The sequence below is a fragment of the Papio anubis genome, chromosome X (assembly GCF_008728515.1).
Source record: "Papio anubis isolate 15944 chromosome X, Panubis1.0, whole genome shotgun sequence".
NCBI lineage: Eukaryota > Metazoa > Chordata > Mammalia > Primates > Cercopithecidae > Papio > Papio anubis.
Genome location: NC_044996.1, coordinates 97,632,357 through 97,657,672, shown reverse-complemented (window position 1 = coordinate 97,657,672; position 25,316 = coordinate 97,632,357). Strand labels below are relative to the sequence as shown.

Genomic DNA, 25,316 nt, shown 5'->3' with positions numbered 1-25,316 from the left:
AAAAACAGAATCCTATATATATAAAGGAATCAAAATCATGGTTTTATTGTGGAATCTCTTGCTAGAAATATACACTAGGGAACATATTTGATAGGTACAATTATATCATATTACAAAAATATTTAAAACACATACTATACCTTCTGTTATGCAGTGTATTATGAAACATATTCTCTTGAATTCAGGGTATGTCCATATCAGATATACTAGTTAGTTGTCCTACAACTTCATTTGTTGACACTATAAAATAGTTAAAATTTCACAGAAAACAGGAAAAGCATTTACGTAATTTTCCATATTCCTTTTTTATAAAGAGTTTGGAATAAATTTATGTTATAGCGCTTTTTGTGGGAAGTCTTTTCCTAAAGGATTAAACTTGAACAATTTCTCCTCATTTGGGTTCTATGAATTCTATGATACTGTCTCAGGTCAGGTTCCCTTAGATACATAGAGGCTAAGAAAGGCATCTGGAAGCATATTATTTATGTGTTCTTCATGGTGAACCTGAAAGGGAATAAGAGAAGGATAGGGAAAGAGAAGGAATCATCACAAGGATGTGGTTTCATGTAGAGTCAAGCCTTGGCCCCATGCAGGGCAGAGGAGTGTGGGGAGAAGGAGGAGCCTCTGGATTGTAAATTTCACTGCAAAGTTGTTCTGCCTTAAGGGAGGAACTTGGTTCTGGTATCCTTTTATAAATCACTCACTGGCTACTCCCTAGGAGGGTAGTATAACCATCTCCAGGCATGTTGGCACTATGGAAAGCCAAAGGCAATGCTCTGGGAAAAGTTACAGGTATAAGCTGTTTGCTGCAGCAATTGCAGCAGTTAGAAAATGGGTGCCCTGGCCAGTCAAGGGGATCAGGGTGAGGCACCAACAGTGTATACTCCATATAGTGAGGATGTGCAAATATGGAAAGATGTTGCTCTGATGCATTCTTAGGGCTTCTCCTCTTAACCTGTCTCATGAATATATTCACATGGCTTTTCTGCTGCATTCTATAGCATACACTTAGATCCAATTTCTCTGAGAAGGCTTTCTCATATTCAAGAAACATACAGATTTTCTTTTAGGTAGGAATACTTGGATGAATATTGAAAACTGATCTCTGGGTGCAGCCTTTCCCACAGTCACTGCATTTATAAGGTTTAGCTGGAGAATGAGTAATCTGGTGTTTATTCAAACTTGACTTTTGGTGAAGGCCTTGTCACAATTGTTACATACATAGGGCTTCTCTCCTGTGTGAATTCGCTGCTGCTGCTGAAGCTAGTGGTTTTGTGTGTGTGTGTGTGTGTGTGTGTGTGTGTGTGTGTGTGAAGGCTTTCCCACAGTCACTGCACTCATAAGGCTTCTCTCCGGTGTAAATTCTCTTTGATATGTAATCAAAACTGACTTGCATGTGAAGGCCTTCTCACACTCAGGACATACATATATGGGATGTATTAGTCCATTCTCATGCTACTATAAAGAAATACATGAGACTGGGTAATTTATAAAGAAAAGAGGTTTAATTGGCTCACAGTTCTGCAGGCTGTAGAGAAAGCATAATTCTGGCATCAACTCAGTTTCTAAAGAGGCCTCAGGAAACTTTCAATCATGGTGGAAGGTGAAGGGGAAGCAGGCATGTCTTACATGGCTGGAGCAGGAGGAAGAAAAAACAAGTGGGGAGGAACTACACACTTTTAAATAATCAGATCTCATGAGAACTCACTCACTAGACAGTACCAAGCAGGGATGGTGCTAAACTATTCATGAGAACTCTGCCCACAATGATCCAATCACCTCCTACCGGGCCCCTCCTCCAACACTGGGGATTACAATTCAACATGATATTTGGGTGGGGACACAGATTCAAACCATATCATGGGATTTCTCTCCAATATGAATTTTCTGATGTGCAAGGAGATGCGATTTTTTGAAGGCCTTCCCACATTTAGTGCATGCATAGGGTCTCTCTCCTGCATGACTTTGTTGATTGTCATGGAACTGTGACTTGAAAGAATTCCCACAATCACTGCATTCATTGAGTTTTCCCTAACATGAACTTTTTAATGTGTGATTAAGTTTGACTTATGGTCGAAGGCTTTTTCATGTTCACTACATACACTGGATTTCTCTCTGGTGTGAAAATTCAGATGTATGTTGAGGTGAGACTTCTGGGTAAAGGTTTTCCCACAGTTGCCACATTCATAAAGTTTCTCATCTTTGATGTGTAATCAAGACCAATTTGCAAGTAAAGGCCTTTCCACATTCAGTTCAGACATAACCTCTCTCCAGTATGAGTCTTCTGGTGTGCAAGGAGATTGGATCTTTTGGTGAAGACCTTCACACATTTTGTGCCTGTACAGGGTTTTTCTCCTGGGTGGGTTTTCCTATGCTTATGCACTTGGGATTTGGGATGAAAGGTTTTCCCACAGTAACAGCATTGAAAAGGCTTCTCTCCACTATATATTCTCTGACGTGCAATCAAGTGTATCTTTTGGATGAAGGCCTGCCCACATTCAGTGCATATATAGGGTTTCTCTTCAGTGTGAATTCTCTGTTGCAAACTGAATACTGACTGCTGGGTGAAAGCGTTCTCATTTTCTCTGCATTTATTGGGCTTTTCCCCAGAATGAAAAGTCTGATGTGTGAAGATGTGTGACTTCCAAGGGAAGACTTTTCCACATTCGGTGCATACATAGGCTATCCTCCTAGTGTCCTAGAATGGACACATTCTTCATCCAAAATTTCTCACCTGTATGAGAATTTCTCACCTGTATGAGAATCAACATAGTATAATAAGCTGTAAGTAAAATTTGACTATAAGTAATAATCTCAAGGTTTTTCTTGCATTGCTTCTATTGGGACTTGTAAGTTTTAATTATGTTTCAAATCCTTTCCAAATGAATCATATTTAAAGGATGGCTTCTGTGAACTAATTAGATATGGGCTCATGTGAATTGTTTTTCCAATGTACTTATATTCATAATCTTTTTCATTATTCAGTATGTTACTGTTGATGAAAGCAAATGACTCAAAGGTCTATCTGGGTTTTCCTTTCATCTCTATCTGTTCATCATCTTGCCACAATTTTCATTAAAAATGAAAACAATGAATTGTCCCTCTTGAATTCACCTACTCTCTTATTGTGAAATAAAGCTTTTAACAGAAGTTTACTATTAAAGAATTTCAATCCCACACTTCCCTCCTAAAAGGAGAAAAAGAAAGTGAAACGGAAACATAGAGCAGTTAGCTTAGTATAGAAGAGCCACATGCAACTTATCCAGACTGAACACAGAAAAATCACATGATGATGATGATAATGATGATTCTTGTCATATGCTGTACACTTAAACAGCACTTAGAACATGCCAGGTACTTTTCTAAGTGATATAAAAGAATTAATACATAATACATATATTTAAACTCATTTAACTTTCATAGCAACCCTCTGAGGTAGATATTATTATACATGCTTTCAGAAGAAACAGCTAAAACTCAGAGCAGGTAAATAATCTGCCCAAGATGACATGGGTCCTGTGTCGAGTAGACTGGATCTAAACCAAGCCAGCCTGTCTCCATTTACATAGGCTATCTAGTACCCAGTTAGTTCTTACAGCAGCTCAGTTTTGCCCTAAATAATAAATAAATCAACTTACCAAGAAGGGGAAATCACTAATATTTCAATTATTTTTTACAGAAGATGAAATATAGCAGGTTTTCAATATTCAATATAGCATAAATTGCACCAGCAGTTCCCAACCTTTTTGGCACCAGGGACTAGTTTTGTGGAAGACAATTTTTCCATGGACCAGGGAGGGGGGATGGTTTTGGGATGATTTGAGTGCATTACATTCATTGTACACTTTATTTCTATTCTATTATTATTACACTGTCATATATAATGAAATAATTTTACAATTCACCGTAATGCAGTGGGAGCCCTGAGCTTGTTTTCCTGCAACTAGATGGTTCCATCTGGGGGTGATGGGAGACAGTGACAGATCACCAGGCATTAGATTCTCATAAAGAGTGTACAACCTAGATCCCTTGCATTCTCAGTTCACAGTAGAGTTTGCACTCCTATGAGAATCTAATACCCCCACTGATCTGACAGGAGGGGGAGCTCAGGTGGTAATGTGAGTGATAGGGAGCAGCTGTAAATACAAATGAAGCTTCGCTTGCTGGCCCCAATGCTCACCTCGTGCTGTGCCGCCTGGTTCCTCACAGGCCACAGACTATTTTCCACTGGTACAAGTCTGTGACCTGGAGGTTGGGGACCCCTGAATTACACCATTATTCTATTCTACCAAGTTTGAAGATACTGAGCACGATCTGATCATAAAATCCCATTTGTTTTCCTCTTGTAGCAAGGCTAAAATACTGGCATCCAGAACTTTGTCCCCCCAAACTCCACTATACTTTCACTCTTATGCTATACTCTTATATCCATAAATCTCCTTTCATTTATTCTTAAGCATGTCAATTCATAGGCATGGATGAGGAACTTTTTTGAACTTCGTACTTCATTTAGCGTACACACACAAACACACATACATGCACACACACACACATATACACACACAAACATAAACACAAACCTTTTACTGGAGCCAAAAATATTTAGTTACAGCTACTACTCTTCAATGTAAAAAGTTCAGCCTGTGCTGAAAATGTTATCTTTAACATTCCTGAACCAGTCATTGGTCTGAAAAAATAGATAGTATACGTGAGTTTGCTTTCCATTAGTAAGTAATATTTACTCAAAAATCCAGTGTATTCCTAAATCCAATCATTATTCACATATTCTTCTCTCATTAAGCTTGCTTTTTCTGCTTTGCGACAATTCAAAATGTATATGTGATTCATAGATCAGTTAAGAGTCCTATGCTCTGAAAATTAATCTCATGATCTAACTACATTTCTAGGGAGACATGATTTTCTCTGAATTTTAAGAGCAGACACTATCTATGTTACTCACTTTTATGTTTTTTAAATAATAGTTGTCCACATTGCTGGAATGATTAATGAACAAAAGCTGAATTCTTTTTGTTTTCAAGCCATGTTCTCCCTTCCCACTAACAATCTGTTTCTTTGAACACTTTTCAACACACTGAAAACAATCCCACTGAAACAAAACACCCTGGTTTACCTATCTCCACAAAACCAAAAATTTTAGTACTTGAACTGGTTTATCCCTTTTTCCAGTAAAAAATTAAGAATAAAATATTGCTATTACTCTTATTCTTAAGGATGTAAGAAAAGCTCTAGGAAGGAAGTCATCATCTGTCATACAATTTGAAAATATATAATTTGCATATAAATATTTCTGGACGTGAACCATTAATATTGGTAGTCCCTGGGGACGGATATGGGAGGGAAGAGATGGGAGTGAGAGTTTTCACTGTGTACTCTTTCATATTTTTGAATTTCAAATCTTGTAAATATATCATCTCTCTCCAAAATTTAAATTAAAAACTAAAATAAAGGGGGAAAGTTATTAGTTTTGAGATCCTGAGGGATAGAAGGTGAAGAAAGGGAAAGATATTCAATGCTAGAGTAATTAAACACTAAATTTAATAGAACTAGTGAAACCTGTATCTGGAGAGAAACAGCCTTAGATAATCAACAGCCAAGATGCAGAGAGGAATTTCACATGTAGGAAACATTAAAGAAAATGAGAAAAATGGAATAGAACATGAGTTATAGAGTATATACAATGTTCAACTAGAAATTTGTGGCCTGTTGTCACTGAGAAGAGTTTAATTATCATTTGCTACATAATAGGGAGTAACTTCCATTTTATTTCATAAAGTGAGCATAAAATAGATGTCATGGTTTAGATAATAAAATCTGTCAGTAGTACTTAAAAAAATTGTAAAAAAACAAGGTAATTAGCTAATCCCATTAAGAACAGAATAATACAGCCATTTTACTGAGCTCATTTATCAGTTCTAACAGTTTTTTTTTTTTGGTGGAATTTTCAGGATTTTCTATATATAAGAGTGTGTCATTAGCAAATAAACAATTTCACTTTTTCCTTTTCTATTAGGATGCCTTTTCTTTCTTTCTTTTGGCTAATAGCCAATTAGTCAATAGAAAGAAAGAAAAGGCATCCTAATAGAAAGGACTTAGTTCAGGACTTCCAGAACTATGTTGAAAAGAAGTGATGAGAAGGACATCCTTGTCATATCCCTGATCTTAGTTAGAGGGAGAGCTTTCAATTTTTCACCATTGAGAATGATATTAGCTATGGGTTTGTCATATACAACCTTTATTGTATTGAGGTAAGTTCCCTCTATACCTATTCTGTTGAGAGTTTTTATCATGAAACAGTTGAATTTTGTCAAATGCTTTTTCTGCATCTATAGAGATGATGATATGATTTTTATTCTTCATTTTGTTAATGTGGTGAATCATAATTGTTGATTTGCATATATTGAACCATCCTTACATCCAGGGATTAAATCCCACTTGATCATAGTGACTAATTCTTTTAATGTGCTATAGAATGAAGTAGAAGAAAACACAAATAAATAGAAAGATATCACATATTCATGGATTGGAAGAAGATACAACAACGACAACAAAAAACACATCAGGCAACAATATCCCTGATGAACATTGATGCAAAAATCCTCAATAAAATACTGGCAAACTGAATTCAGCAGCACATCAAAAAGCTTATCTACCACAATTAAGTTGGCGTCACCCCCAGGATGCAAGGCTGGTTCCACATATGCAAATCAATAAACATAATTCATCACATAAACAGAACTAAAGACAAAAAGCACATGATTATCTCAATAGATACAGAAAAGGCCTTCAATAAAATTCAACATCCCTTCCTGTTAAAAGGTCTCAATAAACTACATATTGACGGGGCATACTTCAAAATAATAAGAGCCACTTATGACAAACCCATAGCCAATATCATACCGAATGCGCAAAAGCTGGAAGCATTCCCCTTGAAAAGTGGCACAAGACAAGGATGCCCTCTGTCACCACTCTTATTCAACATAGTATTGGAAGTACTGGCCAGGGCAATCGGGCAAGAGAAAGAAATAAAGGGTATTCAAATAGGAAGAGAGGAAGTTAAACCATCTCTGTTTGCAGATGACTTGATTATATATTTAGAAAACCCCGTCATCTTAGCCTAAAAGCTTCTTAAGCTGAAAAGCAACTTCAGCAAAGTCTCAGGATACAAAATCAATGTGCAAAAATCACAAGCATTCCTATACACCAACAATAGACAAGCAAAGAACCAAATCAGGAATGAACTCCCATTCATAATTGCTACAAAGAGAATAAAATACCTAGGAATACAGCTAACAAGGGATGTGAAGGACCTCTTCAAGAACTACAAACCACTGCTCAAGGAAATAAGAGAGGACACAAACAAATGGAAAAAAATTCCATGCTCATGGATAGGATTTAATAATCACAAAAATGAATAGAACTGAATATCAGACAAATATGACATATGAGATGTCAGGCAGCACTCAGCAGCTGAGATTAGAAATATCCTCACTGGGGCCTCAAAGATGCAAGGGCAGCAGTGCTAACCCACTGAGAGCAGGTGGCTGTAGTTCTCTAGTGTCACATCCCAGTACAGGCGTCTCTGAGCAGGGTCCAAGTGCTGCCACTCCTCCCTGCTGAAGTCCACAGTCATATCCTCAAATGACACTGATACCTGTAATAACACAATCCCGTTCAAGGTAGCGTGGTCAGCACTGGGGGATGGAAGAAGGTAGGAAATTGTTTTTAATGCATTTTCTCCATGATATCCCATATGGTATGCCTCCTAAATACCTAGTTATACTTAACATCGTGTAGGATTAAAATATCTAATGTAAATTTCTCCCACTCATTGTGTATTAAATTCAATCAGCAAATCATGTCTCCATTCAATCTCAAGCCTTCTTTTAGTTCCTTGAACATAGGGAATACAGTTATAATAACTGTTCAAATGTCTTTATCTACTAATTCTATCATCTGTGTCCCTTCTGGGTCAATTTTGATTGATTTTTCTCTTCATTATAGACCATATTTTCCTGCTTTCTTGCATGCCTGGTAATTACTGAATGCCAGACATTGTGAAATTTATCTTTTTGGGCCCTGAATATTTTTGCATTCCATAAATATTATTGAGCTTTGCTCTGGGATGCAGTTAGGTTACTTGGAAACAGTTCAATCCTTTAAGGTCTTAGTTTTAAGCTTTGTTAGGTGGGACCAAAGTAGCATTTAGTTTGGGGGCTAATTTTGTCCCACTACTAAGAGAAAGACTCTTTTGACTACCTGATGCTTCATGAATTATGAGGTTTTCCACTCTGGTGAGAACAGGCACTATTTCCAGTCCAGTGTGAGCTCTACTAATATTGTTCTTTCCTTGGTCTTGAGTAGTTTCTTCACACACACTCATAGATCAGTCTACCCAACTGAATATGTAAGGAAGACCTCCTGCAGGTCCACAGATTTCTTTCTCTATGCAGCTCCCTTCTCTCTGGTGTTCTGTCCCACAAACTTCAGCCACTTTGGCCTACCTGTACTGTCAGCTAGCCCTTTTCAACACAGGGAGACTGCCAGGATCTACCTGGGTTCCTCTTCCTTATTCTATGGATTAGAAACTTTCTTCGGGTTGTAAGCTGGGGCATTCACAGGGCTGATCTTATTTGATTCTTATTTCTCAGGGATCACTGTCTTTCAGTGACTGACACACAATGTCTTGAGAATTTTGTTTTATATAATTTGTCTGTGCTTCTTTTTAGTTTTTTTTTTTCTGTTGAGATAGCAAATCCATTCCCTGTTACTCTACCTTGTTCAGAAGTAGAAGTATAATCAGAATTTTATGTTAAAAATAGTATGTCTCCTATAAGAACTGTACTTCAGGGTTACCTATAGTTGATGATATGAAGTTCTTTTTTTTTTTGGAGGCAGGGTTTTGCTTGAGTACAGTGGTATGGTCATAGCTCACTGCAGGCTTGAACTCTTGGGCTGAAGTGATCCTCTGGCTTCAGTCTCCTGAGTAGTTGGGACTACAGGTGCATGCCACCATGCCCAGCTATTTTTTTAATGCGGATATGGGGTCTTACTGTGTTGTCGAGGCAGGTCTACGAACCCTTAGGCTCAAGCAATCCTCCCCCTCGGCCTCCCAAAACATTGACATTACAGGTGTGAGCCACTGTGCCTAGCCTGAAGTTGTTCTTTATAGAAGTATTCCAGTTAATAAACAAAGAGGGAGGGATAGCATTAAAATATCACTATTTTGAACATCCTAATGAAATAATGGACCTAGGCAATGATCATCAATGGATGCTAAAAATTTAAGTGAAAGGCTGCAGGGAGCTTTATAATCTATCGATCAGGTTCAACAACATCTGAACCCACTGATTAATCAGCACATAAAGAAAGATAATGAGGAATTATGCACCTCCCAGTGAGATGCAAGAATATATATGAAACACAACTCATGAAGTATTTTGCCAAAAAATTAAACCTCAATATGTTCAAGCCTCTAGAGCTAACAGCTTACATTAAATATGAAGGATCAAGGAATATCTTCAGGGATAGCACAAGGATGTTGTCAGCCAAATCCAGAATATGGGACATTCTACAGAACAAATGACCCAGTTTCTTTAACAAATGAATAGCAAGGGAAAATGTGAAGCTAATCTTTTATAAAGTAACGTAAATTTAAGAACTATATCTCACAAATGCAATGTGTAGCCCTTGTTTGAATCCCAATTCATTTTGTAAAAAGGCATTCATCAAATATGCCCAACTGACTTTTTTTTTTTTTTTTTTGAGACAGGGTCTCACTCTGTCACCCAGGCTGGATTGCAGTGGCACAATCAGAGCTCACTGCAGCTTTGCCCTCCTGGGCTCAAATGATCCCCTCCTGCCTCAGTCTCCCAAAGTGCTGGGATTAGATGCATAAGCCACTGCACCCAGCCTCAAGTGATTTTTGAGGAAGATGTAAAAACGGTTCAATGGAAGAAGTATAGGCTTTTCAACAAATGGTGTTGGTGCAATTATACATTGTAAGCAAGTAAATAACCTCATCATAAACCTCACACCTTATACAAAATATAATTCAAAATAGATCATGAACTTAAATATAAAACATAAAACAATAAAACTTTTATTGGACTTCATCAAAATTAAAAACTTTTGCTCTGTGAAAGATCATGTGAAGAGAATGAAAGACAAGCTACAGACAGGGAGAAAATATTTAGAAACCACATATCTGACAAAAGACTGACATCTGGAATATATAATGAACCTCAAAACTCCATGGTAAAAATCCAGACAATCCATTAGAAAATGGGCAAAATATATGCATAGACATTTTGCCAAAAAACATATACAGATGACAAATAAGCACATGAAAAGATGTTCAACATCAATAGACATTAGGGAAATGCAAATTAAAAACACAGTGAGACACCTATCAGAACGGCAAAATGAAAAGTGGTGACAATGTCAAATGCTGGCGAGGGTGTGGAAAAACTGGATTATTCAAGCATTGCTCATGGCAGTGTAAACTGTAAAGTACCACAGTCAGTCTAGAAAAGACTTTGGCGGTTCTTATAAAACTAAACATGAAATTATCATAAACCCAGCAACCGCACTCTTAGATGTTTCAGAAAAATAAATGAAACTTGTGTTCACACGAAAACCTGTACACAAATGGTCATATCAACTTTATTTGTAATAGCCCCAAACTGGAATCAGCCAGTTATCCTTCAACAGGTGAATGGTTAAACAAACGTGTAGATCCATATTATGGAATACTACTGAGCAATGAAAAGGAATGGACTATTGATACCTGCAACAACTTTTCATTCATTCATTCATTCATTTAATGAATGAATGAATCTCCAGGGAATTATGCCAAGTGAAAAGAGCCAATCCCAAAAGGTTACATACTACAGATTCTACTCGACATACATCCCGATAAACCCATTGTAAGTTGAAAATATCATAATTCAAAAATGCATTTAACACACCTAACCTACTGAACATCATAGCTTAGCCTAGCCTACCTTAAATGTGCATAGAACACTTACATTAGCACAGTTGGACAACATAATCTAACAGGAAGCTTATTTTATAATAAAGCATTGAATATTTCATGTAATTTATTTAATACTGAACTGAATGTGAAAAAACAGAATGGTCGTATGGATACTCGAAGTACAGTTTCTACTGCATGTGTATCACTTTTGCACCATGGAAAAGTTAAATAATTTTAAGTCAAAACATTGTAAGCCAGAGACCATCTGCACATGATTCCATTTGTATAACATTTCTGAAATGACAAAATTTTAGAAATAGAGACTAGATTAGTTGTTGCCAGGGGTTTTAAGACAAAGGGGTACGAAGAGAAGATAGTTATTGTTATAAAATTACAACAATGAAGATCGTTATGGCGATAGAACTGTTCTGTATCCTCACTGTGGTGGTGGATATAAAAACTTATACATGTGATAAAATTGTACAAAACTAAATACACAAATGAATACAAGTAAAACAGGAAATCTGAAAAAGATCAGTATATAGTATCAACATCAATATTCTTATTTAAATTTAAAAAAATTTAAATTAAAAGGACACTTATAGGACTATTAAGGAAATGCTATGGTTTGAATGTGTCCCCCAAAGTTCATATGTTAGAAACTTAATCTCCAAATGCAAAAGTGTTGAGAGGTAGGGCTTTTAAGAGGTGATTAGGTCATGACAGCTCTGCCTTCATGAATGGATTAATGTTGTTGTTGTGGGAGAGGGTTCCTGATAAAAAGGATGAGTTTGGTCCCCTTCCTCTCTCACACACACGCTCTTTCGCCATGTGATGCTTTCTGCCATTTTATGATGCAGCAGAAGTCTCTCAGCAGATGTGGCCCCTTAACCTTGGACTTCCTTTTTTCTTTTTGAGATAGAGTTTCCCTCTTGTTGCCCAGGCTGGAGTGCAATGGCACGATCTCAGCTCACTGCAACCTCTGCCTCCCGGGTTCAAGTGATTCTCTCACCTCAGCCTCCCGAGTAGCTGGGATTACAGGTGCCCACCACCACGCCCAGCTAATTTTTGTATTTTTAGTAGAGACAGGGTTTTGCCATGTTAGCCAGGCTGATCTTGAACTCCTGACCTCAGGTGATCAACCCGCCTCGGCCTCCCAAAGTGCTGGGATTACAGGCATGAGCCACCGCGTCCAGCCAGACCTTGGACTTCTCAGCCTCTAGAACTGTAAGAAGTAAATTTATTTTCTTTTCTTTATAAATTACCCAGTCTGTGGTTTTCTGTTATAGCAACACAAAGTGGTCTAAGAAAGGAAATTTATACGCAGTGTAGGAACAGATAATATTAAGAAATTATTTTCTTAATATTGTTAATATTTTCAGTGTGATAATGGCATTGTAGTTAAGCAGAGATACTAAAGAAAGTAAGGAAGAAATGATTTTATTTCAGTGATTTTCTTTAAAATAATCCTGCAGTAGTAGATAAAACAAGATTGGTCATATTCCCATAACTATTGATAACTGTTGTATATTGATGATGGGTACAAGGGGTTCATTATACTATTTTTGTGTTTCTGAGTAGCTTGAATATTATAAATTGCACATGGATAAGTTCTGTAATATGAAAAAATAGACAATTTTTAAGAAAAAAGGAGGAAATGAACACAGAAAGGGTTCCCATACAGTCTAAAATTATACTAAAAATTATATATATAACTAATTCCCCTTATAATTTTGATCTATCTGTGGCTCAAGCAGTGTCAAAAGACTGCTTTTATAGACTGAAAGTTTGTTCCCTCCAAATTCATATGTTGAAATCTTAACCCCCAATGTGATGCTATTAGAAAGTGGGTCCTTTTAGAGGTAATTATGTCATGAGGTCACAGCCCTTATAAATGGGATTACTGCCCATATAAGAAAAGACATGGGAGAGATTATTTCTTTCTCTCTCTCAGCCATGTGAGGATACAACAAGATGACCATCTGCAAACCAGGAAGAGGACCCTCACTAGACAAAGATTTGCTAGCACCTTGATCTTGAACTTCCCAGCCTCCAGAACTGTGATAAATAAATGTTTGTTATTTAAGCCATCAGTCTATGGTATTTTGTTACAGCAGCCTGAACTAAGACAGCTGCTCAAGAAAACTATTACATGTCACTGAAACGCATTCAGTTCATCCACTGAATATATAATTGAACTTTTTCTCTTTGTATGAAATCAGGCCATCAGAAAGGTGTGTCCTCAAATACTCTTGGTTGCTTGTTATAATATATTTGCTGAGATTTGCTTTGACCCTAGACCTTTCACTGCTTCTGAAGAATGCTCCAGAACAGAGGTAGGCAGCCACCCTCATTTGTTTACACACAGTCTATGGTTGCTCTCATGCTACAACAGCAGAACTGAGTAGCTGCAACAAAGACCATATGACACACAAAGCCTAAAATATTTACTATCTGGCCCTGGTTGCAGACAAAGCTTGCCAAGTCCTGCTCTAGAAGATAGCCCAAGCAAACACAATACAGTAGTCCCCCCTTATCCATGGTTTCATTTTCTGCGGTTTTAGTTACCCATGGCCGATCACTGTCCAAAAATATTAAATGGAACATTCCAAAAATAAACAATTCCTAAGTTTTAAATTATGCACTGTTCTGGGTAACTTGATGAAATCTTATACCATCCCACTCCATCCTGCCTGGGACATGAATCCTCCCTGTGTCCAGTGCATCCATGCTGTATACCCTATCTGCCCGTTAGTCACTTAGTAGCCATGTGAGTTATCAGATCAACTGCCGTGGAATCACAGTGCTTGTTTTCAAGTCACCCTTATTTTACTTCATAATGGCCCTGAAATGCAAAAGTAGTGATGGTGTCAATTTGGATATGCCAAAGAGAAGCCATAAAGTACTTCTTGTCAGTGAAAAGGTGAAAGTTCTTGACTTAATAAAAGAAAAAACTTGTATGCTGAGGTTGTTAAGATCTACAGTAAGAATGAATTTTCCATGAAATTGTGAAGAAGGAAAAGGACATTCATGCATAGGATATGTAGGATTCAGTACTATCCATGGTTTCAAGCATTTACTGGGGGTCTTGGAACATATCCCCAGCAGATAGGGGGGACTGCCATACTACTACTATACACATGATGGAGTTGCTATAAATAATGTTGTTATTTATAGCAATATATAGTCATGTATTGAACAGATAGCCTAATTATAGAGTTCAGACTAGTTGTTATAGCATAATTATGAACAGAACCCCCAGGAAAATCTATCAAAAATCTTTTAAAAATTTATATGAAAATCTATCAAAAATCTTTTTAAAACTCCATCCAGAGAGTCTTTACTATAGAGGAATTGTCACATTGTCCTTGTGACAATTAAATGTAAATTATATAACTGCTTATATTTCTTTCATTCTATATCTGCCACAAAGAACACAACTTTATAGTTTAATTTTAATAACTATTGCAGGACAGTTCTCTGGGTGGCCTTGGACTGACCCGGTTCTCCCTCTTTTCTCACTTGCAGTTCTCAGGATAACTGTAGAACATTCTGGGAAGGCAACATCTTGAAATAGGCAGGGACTGGCTGGAACAGCCGGGGCTCTGTTCCAGTCATGCCTAGAAACAAGATGTCCTTCAATTCTCCAGGACAGCAAGTCATGTATCCCCAGGGTACAAAACCCAGGGTGAGTTGCTTTCTGGGGTCCCTCAGCTGTGGGGCAAGTGAGGCATACACAGACAAGACTCCTTCCTTCCCTGGCAGCTTTACTGAGCCTCAGGGGACCAGCTCATATTGATTCCTAGGCTTCCATTGTTCCTTGCTGCCTGTCTGTAAGTAACAAACCTGATTCATGTAACTTGTTTTGTGTGTGGATGTTCTGTCCCACTGGACTCAGAGAAGTTGGTAATCAGTGCACAGTGAACCTGTTTCACATCTATGTTACTAAAATTCATTCAATACTGCATGAATATTTACAGTTCACTGATGCTTTGTTGTTGACTGTGTCAACATTGTCTGTGTTTTCCCTGATCATATGATAGATTCACATGTGTTCATGTTACTATTCTGACTATTATAAACTTCCTAAATCCAATGGTAAATGGAAGCAGTAACTAAACAAAGAAACAAATGATGATTTAGCAGAGACCAGGTCTTTTCTGGTTCTTTTGTAGAGAAGAAAAGGGATCTGTGAAGTCAGAGTTGGGGAAGTGAGGATGTACAGGTGAGGGGATACCTTGCAGAGTCTAGAATCAGCAGGGAGCTGCTTCCCCTTCTCCTCTAGGCCATGGGGCAGAACCCTCCACATCCCCACTCTCCTCCATCAACTACATTATATAGTCCACTGAAACACGCAGGTCTCTGGATAAGCTGCTGAAAGGGGACATAGACACTGGAAGTCAGAATGGAACTGATCTATTTGGATTTGGAAATATTCATGAGTACCAGACTTACAGATGATATTGTTTGGAGCATTATGGTGCAACATCCATAAGGTCTCTGGGAAAGCCCACCTTATATTCCCACACAGAGGGTACAACAGCAGTAAACTCCACGACAGAGGGATATGCCTATCCCTGTGGTCGGGGTCAATGTTATAAATAACTTTTGCCACTAGAATTGTCCTGACCTGAATCAGGATGTTAAGCATTAGTCTAGGGACAATGTGTGGCCAGATATAGCTTTGATTTGTTGGTGCATGTCTTGTAGGGCTATCTGAGGCATTTCCTGAATTCTTAATTATAAAGCAGTTTCCCCACTGCCAATCACAACCAGATATGATGACAGGTTGGCTAAGCATATATATTTAACAGACTACAGAGAGAGCTATGAATACTCATGAAAGTAGTGATAAGCCCTGTCCAGTCCTTGAGACTGGACCAGCTTAAATATCTGTGTCTCATCCAGGAGGTGGCATTACAGATGGGCTAGGCCTCTTGCCTGTGATGGAGGCAAACAAATTTTTAATAAGAGGCATTTCTATGGAAACAGAAGAAAAACAAAGATTAATGTTGGGCACGATTTATTCAGATGTTAGACTCAAGTACCCTTAGTTATAGAGGAAGAAGGAAGAGGCAATCTGACACTTTTTTCCCACCTGTATTACAAGGAATAAGCTTCAGTTTGCAGGGCTTCAGGAAAAAGGTAGTAGCAATTTCATTGAGTCCAAGTCAGAAAAGTAAAAGAAAAAATTGGAAAACATTAGTTTGGAGACTCGTAGCCCAGAAATAATTTAGGATTCAGTCCAAATTGTAGAAAATAATAAAAACTCAACAACAGTGAACAACACTAGAATCTAACAATAAGTGTACTACATTTTTTCCAAAACATATTTTTTCTCTCTCCAGTCCTTGTTTTTACTAAAGACAAATCATAGTAGGACAAATGTATTTGCAAAATAAATTTTAGTCTTAGTATACTTGGCCTGAGTGCTTGCATAGTCAGCAAGAATAATTATTTGTCATAGAGGCTCTTTCTAAAATTGGCTTTGCTGGAACTTTATTCCATAAGGAATCTTGGATTAGACTTTCGAAGCCTTGAGCCCAGCCACGGATTCATCTGTGCCTGCAATACTTGTATGATTTGGGTGAATTCCTCACCTCAGGTCTCAAGACACCTTGGGGCTCCTAGGCCTGTCAGAGAATGACATTCTTTGCTTACCACAGGTCAAAAACCCTATACAGGGACTGCATAGACAATGTATGAGGCCAGTTTTTCCAAGGGGCTTTTATGGGCTTTATAAGTCAACTTTGATTCCTTAAAGCAGTATGAAAGTGTGCCATTCCAACCAAAGCCTCGGTAAAGTAACCAGTATCTCCAGTTGTGTCTTGTTAGAAAAGAAAACAGATTCTTATTGAACTTATGCAAATAACTTAAGTATACTAACTGTTTTCGAATTCTGAAGAAAGCAAGTAGAGAGAAAGAAATGTGTTTCAAGTTCTGCTCACAGGGGTGTACTTTATGCAATTGTTAAAAGCTGCAAATAGCTCAAAAGAAAAAACTTTTCTGGACTCTGGAAAACAAGAGTTAGCAATGTTTTAAACAAAATGCCATAAAAAGATTTTGGTCTTCTGTTAGTTCAGTCTATGTAATCAACTCTTGTTCCACTCAATATTCATGAACACATTAGCTGTCTATGGGAGTCTTGGAAGTTTTTCCTCTATTCTGATGCCACAGTCTCTGAAGTTATCAGAAACCTGCATTCGAGAGCAGCTCTCAAAGTCCTATAGCTGATTATAAAATCGTTTGAAAATAATCAAAGTAAAACAATTGTGGATGACAAAAGTTTTAGAATAACCATGATTAAAGTGTGAACATCTCTGTGGCATGCAGCAATTTAATATAACAATTATAATTATTACTTATAACATATATTGAGACATATCAGAATTGCAGGAATCTTATACAATTTTGGAACACATACCAATAACACATTTATATAAATACAGCCCACAGAGAGCTGAAAACCATTTTGTATTTGACAATACTTCCTGTATGATTTTAATATACGGAACAAGCTGAATATGTCCCTATTGGACTTTAGGGGACCCAATATCTAAAAGTGTTAACCAGATCCAAAAAGGGGGCTTAATTTAGAATCTGACTGTGGAAAGTTTGTCAAATATCAAAGGTTTAAACACTTAGTATTATAAAATAAAATTCTAGGTCACCATTAATAAAAGGGAAAAATCTGTTCTGATTAATAGAGGGGAAACAGCTTTCTAAACAGGACCCAATAAAGATGCATGAGGCCAATTGAATCTGTCTTCTCTCCCCTCGCCTTTTTTCTGTCATTTATTCCAAAGGTAAACAAAAATATTTCACTATCGTTTAATATTACATGCAAATCTTGTTCAAAAAAGAAAGCTAAATTTCACCTTTGTTTGCATTAGTGTAGTATTAACGTTAAACCCAATTCTTAATAAAACCTTATTAACAAAATCTATCCAATCTTAATTAGTTTGACTATAAGGTAAAATTTCCAGAAACCTTTTATAACCCTTTACAGTTTTCTGTTAAACAGTAGATCATTTCTCTAAGAAAACCCTGTTACTTAGACACAGGGGCCCAGATTCTGGCCCTGCATCAGTGTGTTTTTATTTCAATGTTCAACCCACACAAAAACTAAATCATCCCCCTTTCAAATCTTAGGCAACTTGCTTATACCCATTGAACTTCCTTTATAAGATCCACCCTTCACAAATTCTTCACGACTTGCTTAAACTTTCAGTTTCGTCCCATTACTCCTTTAGGTTAGGACAATCTTAACCTCTGAACAAGACAAAATTACATTCCCTTTAACAAAAACCATGTTCCCATGCCTTCTTATAATCTTTTACCAAAAACACATTCTACTTTCCTTATACACCTTGCATGTAAAACTATTTTTCCAGTAGTCTCAAGTACATATTACAATGTTAACTCTTAGCAACTTTTATTGTTGGTGAAAAACCTGGCGAGTAAGCAATTTTGACCATTTATAAGATTGCAGAACACATGACTTTCCAGCCTAGCAAGGGGACCTGGCTAACTCCATATGTCCCCAGGCCTTACCTAGGATCTAATTGCTGTAAAACAGGCAAGTCAAACAATTACTAAAAGTCATAGAGGCAGTTTATGACCTTAAAACATCTAGCAAACAGTATCCGATCTGCCTAATTTAGACCAAATATCTAAATTTTGAAGATATTTTTGTTTTACTTTACCAATAATCTTTAAACTGTCTTTATTTTTCAAAGATTGTTAGAGACATTGTGACTTAAAAGGCATTAAAGTCTCTATTTTTCTGACAAAATATTTTATTTAAGTGCTTATCATTCTTAAGCCAATAAATTAGGCCACTGTCATATATTCTGGTAGCAAAATATCACACACATCATATATAAATACACAGATATGGAGACGATTTGGTAGGGTGACAAAAGATTAGATGCAAGAGGAAGGAGGAACAGACAGGAGCAGGTGCAGAATTCAACAGATATCCATCAACTGAGGAGGTTTTAGAGGCAGAGCAGGAGATTTAAAACAACAATATTTGCACATATAGTCCAAATAGCAGCCTTAATTAAGTTGATTTCGAACTACGGATCTCCCCAAAGGAAAATCATTTTAAAATCTTTTATTACTAGATTTTAGCCAAGAGAAATGGCCAATATTTCTGGCTTTTGAATTCTTTTACCTCCTACATGAAATCAATAAGCCTTAACTAACGGTATGACTTTACCACAGGTGCATGAAGTATCTTCAACGAGATAGCAAGCCGTTTTTACAAGATCTAGAATTGCTCCAAAGGTAGCTCAGAGAAAAGAAAATTTCAAGACAGGAAATCAGAAGCTGTCCATGGAAGGAAAAAGAACCAATAAATGGCAAAAAGTCACACACACAATGAACGGGAAAGGACTAATTACCTAAGCTGGGAATTGAACCCAGGCTGCCAGTGTAAAAGAGCAAAAATCTTAGCTACTGAGCTATTGCACAAGGTGACCACTACTGCTTCTTCCCAGGAGTCTAGAGCAGTCATTTTTGAGTTTGCAAATGATTTTAACCATTCAAGAAAATTAAGACTAGATATAACACAATCATGTGTCCTTTTTAGACTCAAGAGTCAAAGCGCTGTAACTTAATAGCGCAAGGACTTTAAAGACAATACAGAAAGTTACATGGATACAATAACCTTTTCAAGTCCATACTTTGAATTAGCTTTTAAATAACTTTTGAATGAGACAAAATTATTTTTTTGTCAATAAGAACATATTTTCCTTGTCACATTTTCTATAAAACTAGGAAGCAAGAAATTCTTTTTTTGAAAAAGTGAAAGCAATTTTATTAAGAAAGTAAAGGAATAAAGAATGGCTACTTCATGGGTAGAGCAGTGGTATGGGCTGCTTGACTGAGTATATTTATAGTTATTTCTTGATTATATGCTGTATTAGTCCATTTTCACACTGCTATAAAAGAACTTCCCTGAGACTGGGTAATTTATAAAGGAAAGAGGTTTGATTGACTCATAGTTTTGCATGGCTGGAGAGGCCTCAGGAAATGTATAATTATGGCAGAAGGGGAAGCAGGCACCTTCTTCACAAGGTGTCATGGGAGAAAAGAGCAGGGGAAACCGTCACTTACAGAACCATCAGATCTTGGGAGAACTATCACAAGAACAGCATGGGGGAAACTGCCCCCATGATCCTGTCACCTCCCACCAGGTCCCTCCCTTGACAGGTGGGGATTATGGGGATTACAATTCGAGATAAAATTTGGGTGGAGACACAGAGCCAAACCATATCATATGCTAAACACGGGGTAGATTATTCATGAGTTTTCTGGGAAAGGGGTGGGGATTTCCCAGAACTGAGGGTTCCTCCTCTTTTTAGACCATATAGGGTAACTTCCAGACATTGCCATGGCATTTGTAAACTGCCAAGGCACTGGTGGAAGTGTTTTTTAGAATGCTAATGCATTATAATTAGCATATAATGAACACTGAGGATTACCAGAGGTCACTTTCGCTGCCCATCTTGGTTTAGGTGGGTTTTGACTGGCTTTTTTACCTTATGCTGTTTTATCAGCAGGGTCTTTGTGATCTGAATCTTGTGTGGACATTTTATCTTATCCTGTGAGATAAGAATGCCTAACCTCCTGGGAATGCAGCCCAGTAGGTCTCAGCCTTATTTTACCCAGCTCCTATTCAAGATGGAGTTACTCTGGTTCAAACGCCTCTGATGTATTTCCCCCCTCTCTTTTACAAGGGAACCCTTAATCCTAGCAGTTGTAGAGGGACAAAAATCCATTTTCTGTAATTTTCAGGCCAAATGGGGCGATGACATTCCCGCCTAACTACTGGGGTGTCTTGTATCCAGGGTAGAGAGGAGCTCAGTGAGAAAACATTACGCTGAGGGCCATTCATAACTCTTGAGTTCTGACAAAAGGTGATATCTGGAAGATTAATATGTGATCAATTTAAGAAAACATTGAGTAAGTTTACCTACCCAGCAATTCTACACAGAGTACAGCAGGAATATATTCCACAACAGTGAAGTGAAATAAGCAAAATTATTCTAAGTAAACTAAAAATATAAGGCATTCAATGAACTGGGCAACTGTTGGGACCATACTGATATGGGGTTGCTAGCCAATTCCAGTATGTGCCTAGAATTAGAATATTGATCCAGATTTTTATAGTACCCATCCCTCTTGTTTCTTCTGAGCTCCAGTCAAAGATCATTGGTTGATTCACAGGAATAAGCACGGTTAGTCTAAATTGCAGGAAAAAAAAAAACAAAAACTGATGAGACTAGAATCTAATAACAGATGTGCCATAGTTCTTGAAACATAATTTTTCTCTTTCCAGTCCTCATTTTTATTAAAAACAAATCATAATAGGGCTAATTTGTTTATAAAATAAGCTTTAGTCTCATACTTGGCCTGTTCATTTGTATAAAGTGCAGCAAGAATAATTATTTTCACATAGGCTTTTTAAAAATTGGCTTTGATGAAACTTCGTTCCATAAAGAATCTCAGATAAGACCTTTTTTAAAGCTGAGCCCCAGCCATGGGTTTGTACTGTGAAATGCCTATATGAATCAGGTAAATTACTCTCTTCTTGAGGTCCCATAATTTTGGAACACATATCAATAACATATTTATACAAATAAAACCTTTACACATTAATATAGGGAAGACTTAGTTTTCCAAACAACCTGTTTCTTTTCTTTCACCTCTTTTTACTATAATTTATTCAAAAGGCAAACAAAAATCTTTCATTATTTTTAATATAACATGAAAATCTTGTTCAAGAGAGAAAGCCAAATTTCACCCTTTGCATTGGTGTACTATTAATGTCAACCCCAATTCTTAATAAAACCTTATAGACAAATCTATCCAATTTTCATGCCTGACCATAAGGTAAGATTCTCATAAACTTTTTATAACCCTTTACAGATTTTTGTTAAAGAACAGATCAGTGCTCTAAGAAAAACCTATTGTGCTTTTATTCCAATATTTAACTTATGAAAAAAACTGAATACCCCTTTAACTTTAGCCAATGTTCACACATAGAATTTCTTTTACAAGATTAATCTTTCGTAAACCTTCCATACGTTGCTCAAAAGTTTGTTTTCTCCTATCAAACTTAAAACAAGACTTTAACCCTTTAATCTAGGCGCAAAAAAAAAAAAAAAAAAAAAAAAGCCACATTCCCATGCCTTCTTACAATCTTTTACCAAAAACACATTTTACTTTCCTTACACACCTTGCATGTAAAACTGTTTCCTCAGTAGTTTCAATTACATGTTACAATATTAACTCTTAGTAACTTTTATTTTTGGTGAAAAACTTAGTAAGTAAGCAATTTTAATTATGTACTAGGTGTGGGGCTTAGGACACCAGACAGAAGTGCAGATAGAGTCTGACTCTTTTCAGCATTGCTAGGGGTCATGGCTAACTCCACATGTCCCCAGGCCTTATGTAGAATCTAATGGCTCTAAAGCAGTTAAGTTGAGCAATTTTCAAAAGTCAAAGAAATAATTTATGACCTTAAAGCATTTACCAAATCTAATATCTGACCAGCCTAATTTAGACCAAATGTCTAAATTTTGAAGACATTTTTATTTTACCAATAATCTTTAAAACTGTCTTTATTTCTCAAAGATTACTAAAGTTATGTGAACTAAAAGGCATTACAGTTTTTATTTTTCTGACAAAATATTTGATCACACATCACACACACACACACAACACATATAAATACACAGTCAGAAGATTCTGTAGTCGTAAGATTTTTCATTTGCCCGTTTTTGTTTCTCAACTGGATTACTGGCTTCAGGGTAGAGCCCTTTGAGGAACAGGGCCAGGAAACCATTCGGTTTCTAGGGTCTAATAAGCAGGCACAGCTGGAAGGCAAAACAGATCCCCCAAAATTAAGGGTCCCATTTTTATATCAGATCTTAGATCCCAAAAAGGAGAGAATCAGCCCATCTCCCATAAAAGCCCATAACTGCCATTAGCCAGCCCTAAAAGTATATTTCCTACTTAGTAATTAGACACCAAAGTTCTCTCACAATGCAAAGTAATTTCTGATACCTCCAAATGTCAAAAACATCAGATAACACAATGTAAAACAGAACAGGGCCTCAGATTTTGAGAGAGATCTATCCACTTTCAACTCCTGGAGTTTCGTGAGGAAAACAGAGATCTCTCCCCAAACAGGGTGTGTGGCACCTCTTCTGTTTTCCCCAAGGAGTCCCAGGCTGTTAGAAATTTTCTTAGGTCCTCTCATGTGTACATCGAGAGGGGCAAGAAAACAAAATGGAGAAAAATGACTTTTCAGTTGACTGAAAAGAAAAACTTTTTCTCAAGGAAAACAAGATTTGAGGAAAAAACATAAAGGCCTTTTTAATATACCCATAGCTTGAATATCCACTTTTAATTAAGCTGACTTTTAATCATAGTGCTCTTTTTTAAAAAGTCTTTTAAACTTTCTTATTATTCGACTTTTAGCCAGGTAAAATGGTCAATATTTCTGGCTCTTGAACTTTACCAAAGGTAACCTCCCAGGTGCTCAGAGAAAGGAAAATTCAAGAAGGGAAGTCAGAAGTTGTTCATGGAGTGGAAGAGAATCAACAAACGGCAAAAGTCACACAGATATCAACCAAAAAGTACTCATTCCCTAGACTGGGAATTGAGAGCCTAGGCTACCATTGTAAAACGGCAAAGCCTTAACTGCTGAGCTACAGCATGGAGGAGTTTCCATTGCTCTTCCCAGGGGTCTAGAGGCAGCCAGTTTTGAGCTTGCAAAGGTTTTTAATTGCTCCAGATATTTTTAGGGCTAACTATAACATGAACTCCAAAATTCCTCTTCCCTGGATGGTGGAGACCAAGAGAAAGTACCACCCACCTGGTTACAAAGTCAAGCTCCCAAGAACATAAAACAAGATGAGAGGGAAACTTCATTCAGTTTTTTTTTGTTTGTTTCAGGGGCCACCAACCAGGAGTTTCAACATGTGGTCTTTGGGCAAAATGGCGGCTCTGAGTAACAGAAAATATAGGAAAGGGAAAGGAAAGAGAGAGAAGGCCGGGTGTGGTGGCTCACACCTGTAATCCCAGTACTTTGGGAGGTCGAGGTGGGTGGATCATGAGGTCAAGAGATCAAGACCATCCTGGCCAACATAGTGAAACCCCATCTCTACTAAAAATACAAAAAATTAGCTGGGCATGATGGCACACACCTGTAGTCCCAGCTACTCGGGAGGCTGAAGCAGGAGAATCACTTGAACCCGGGAGGCAGAGGTTGCAGTGAGCCGAGATTGCGCCATTGCACTCCAGTCTGGTGACAGAGCGAGATTCTGTCTCCAAAAAAAAAAAAAAAAAAGAGAGAGCGAGAGAAGCATTCTCTGCAGCAGGGTGGGGAAGGTCAAGAGCTCAGGGAGGGCAGAAAAAGGCCTACTAATTGCAGCAACACTGAATCAAAAGTTCAAATGGCCACTTGTCAGTTGTGAGGGGATCTTTTCCAGCAGTCCCATCAGCTCTCAAGTTTTCCCTTTTAGGAAGGAAAAGTTCCCCATGTTCCATGATCTTGTATATGCCTAATCCTGTCACCCACAGTCGTCAGCAACGAGTATAAGACAGATTAATCCAAAGAGAATAGTGGTTAACATCCCATAATGCCAAATTCATTTTTAAAAAAGAGGGACTTTACTGAGAGGGGCCTTTAATCCTCTAAATCTTAGGAAGGACTCTAACCTTCCTAAGTTGGGCATCGGACCCACGTTTGGTCAAGAAGCCTTGCCTTTTATTAAGATGGGCCTTTAACCCTCTCTATCTTAGGAGAGACTATCCTAAGTTGGGCCTCTAACTCAGTCCCACCCTTTACCCAGGTAAAATGTACCCCACTGCTTACCCAAAATCAGCCAGTTGGTGCTGCAGTCTATTTCCTTTGGATCAGGGGGTCTCCTCAGTATAGTCCCTTTGTGGTTTGCCAGGAAGATGTTACTGGAAAGGGGTCCCAATCCAGACCCCAAAAGAGGGTTCTTGGATCTCACACAAGAAAGAATTCAGGTCAAGTCCACAGGGTAAAGCGAAAGTTTATTGAGAAAATAAAGGGATAAAGAATGGCTACTCCATTGGCACAGCAGCCAGAAGCAAGAAGTTCTGAACTGCCTATCAGATATTACCATTTTATAGATGAGAACCAGTCCATAATTTTGGAACATGTTTCCCATATAATAACCCTTTCTTAATTGGAAATTACCCAGACATTCAACAAGCATCTACAATGATTTTAAGATCTTAAATCATACAAAAAAGTTTTACTTAGAGGCACTTA

The 25,316-nt window shown here is 37.5% G+C and overlaps 1 protein-coding gene across 1 annotated transcript in view; it reads right to left on the bottom strand.

Moving 5' to 3' along the window:
- ZNF41 (zinc finger protein 41) overlaps positions 1 to 7,788 on the bottom strand; it is a 349,729-nt gene extending 341,941 nt beyond the window's left edge. Inside the window, 1 exon segment of the mRNA XM_031660944.1 lies at positions 7,546 to 7,788. Coding sequence (XP_031516804.1) covers positions 7,546 to 7,771 — 226 coding nt within the window. The 5' untranslated portion in view covers positions 7,772 to 7,788.
- Positions 7,789 to 25,316: the final 17,528 nt, after the last annotated feature.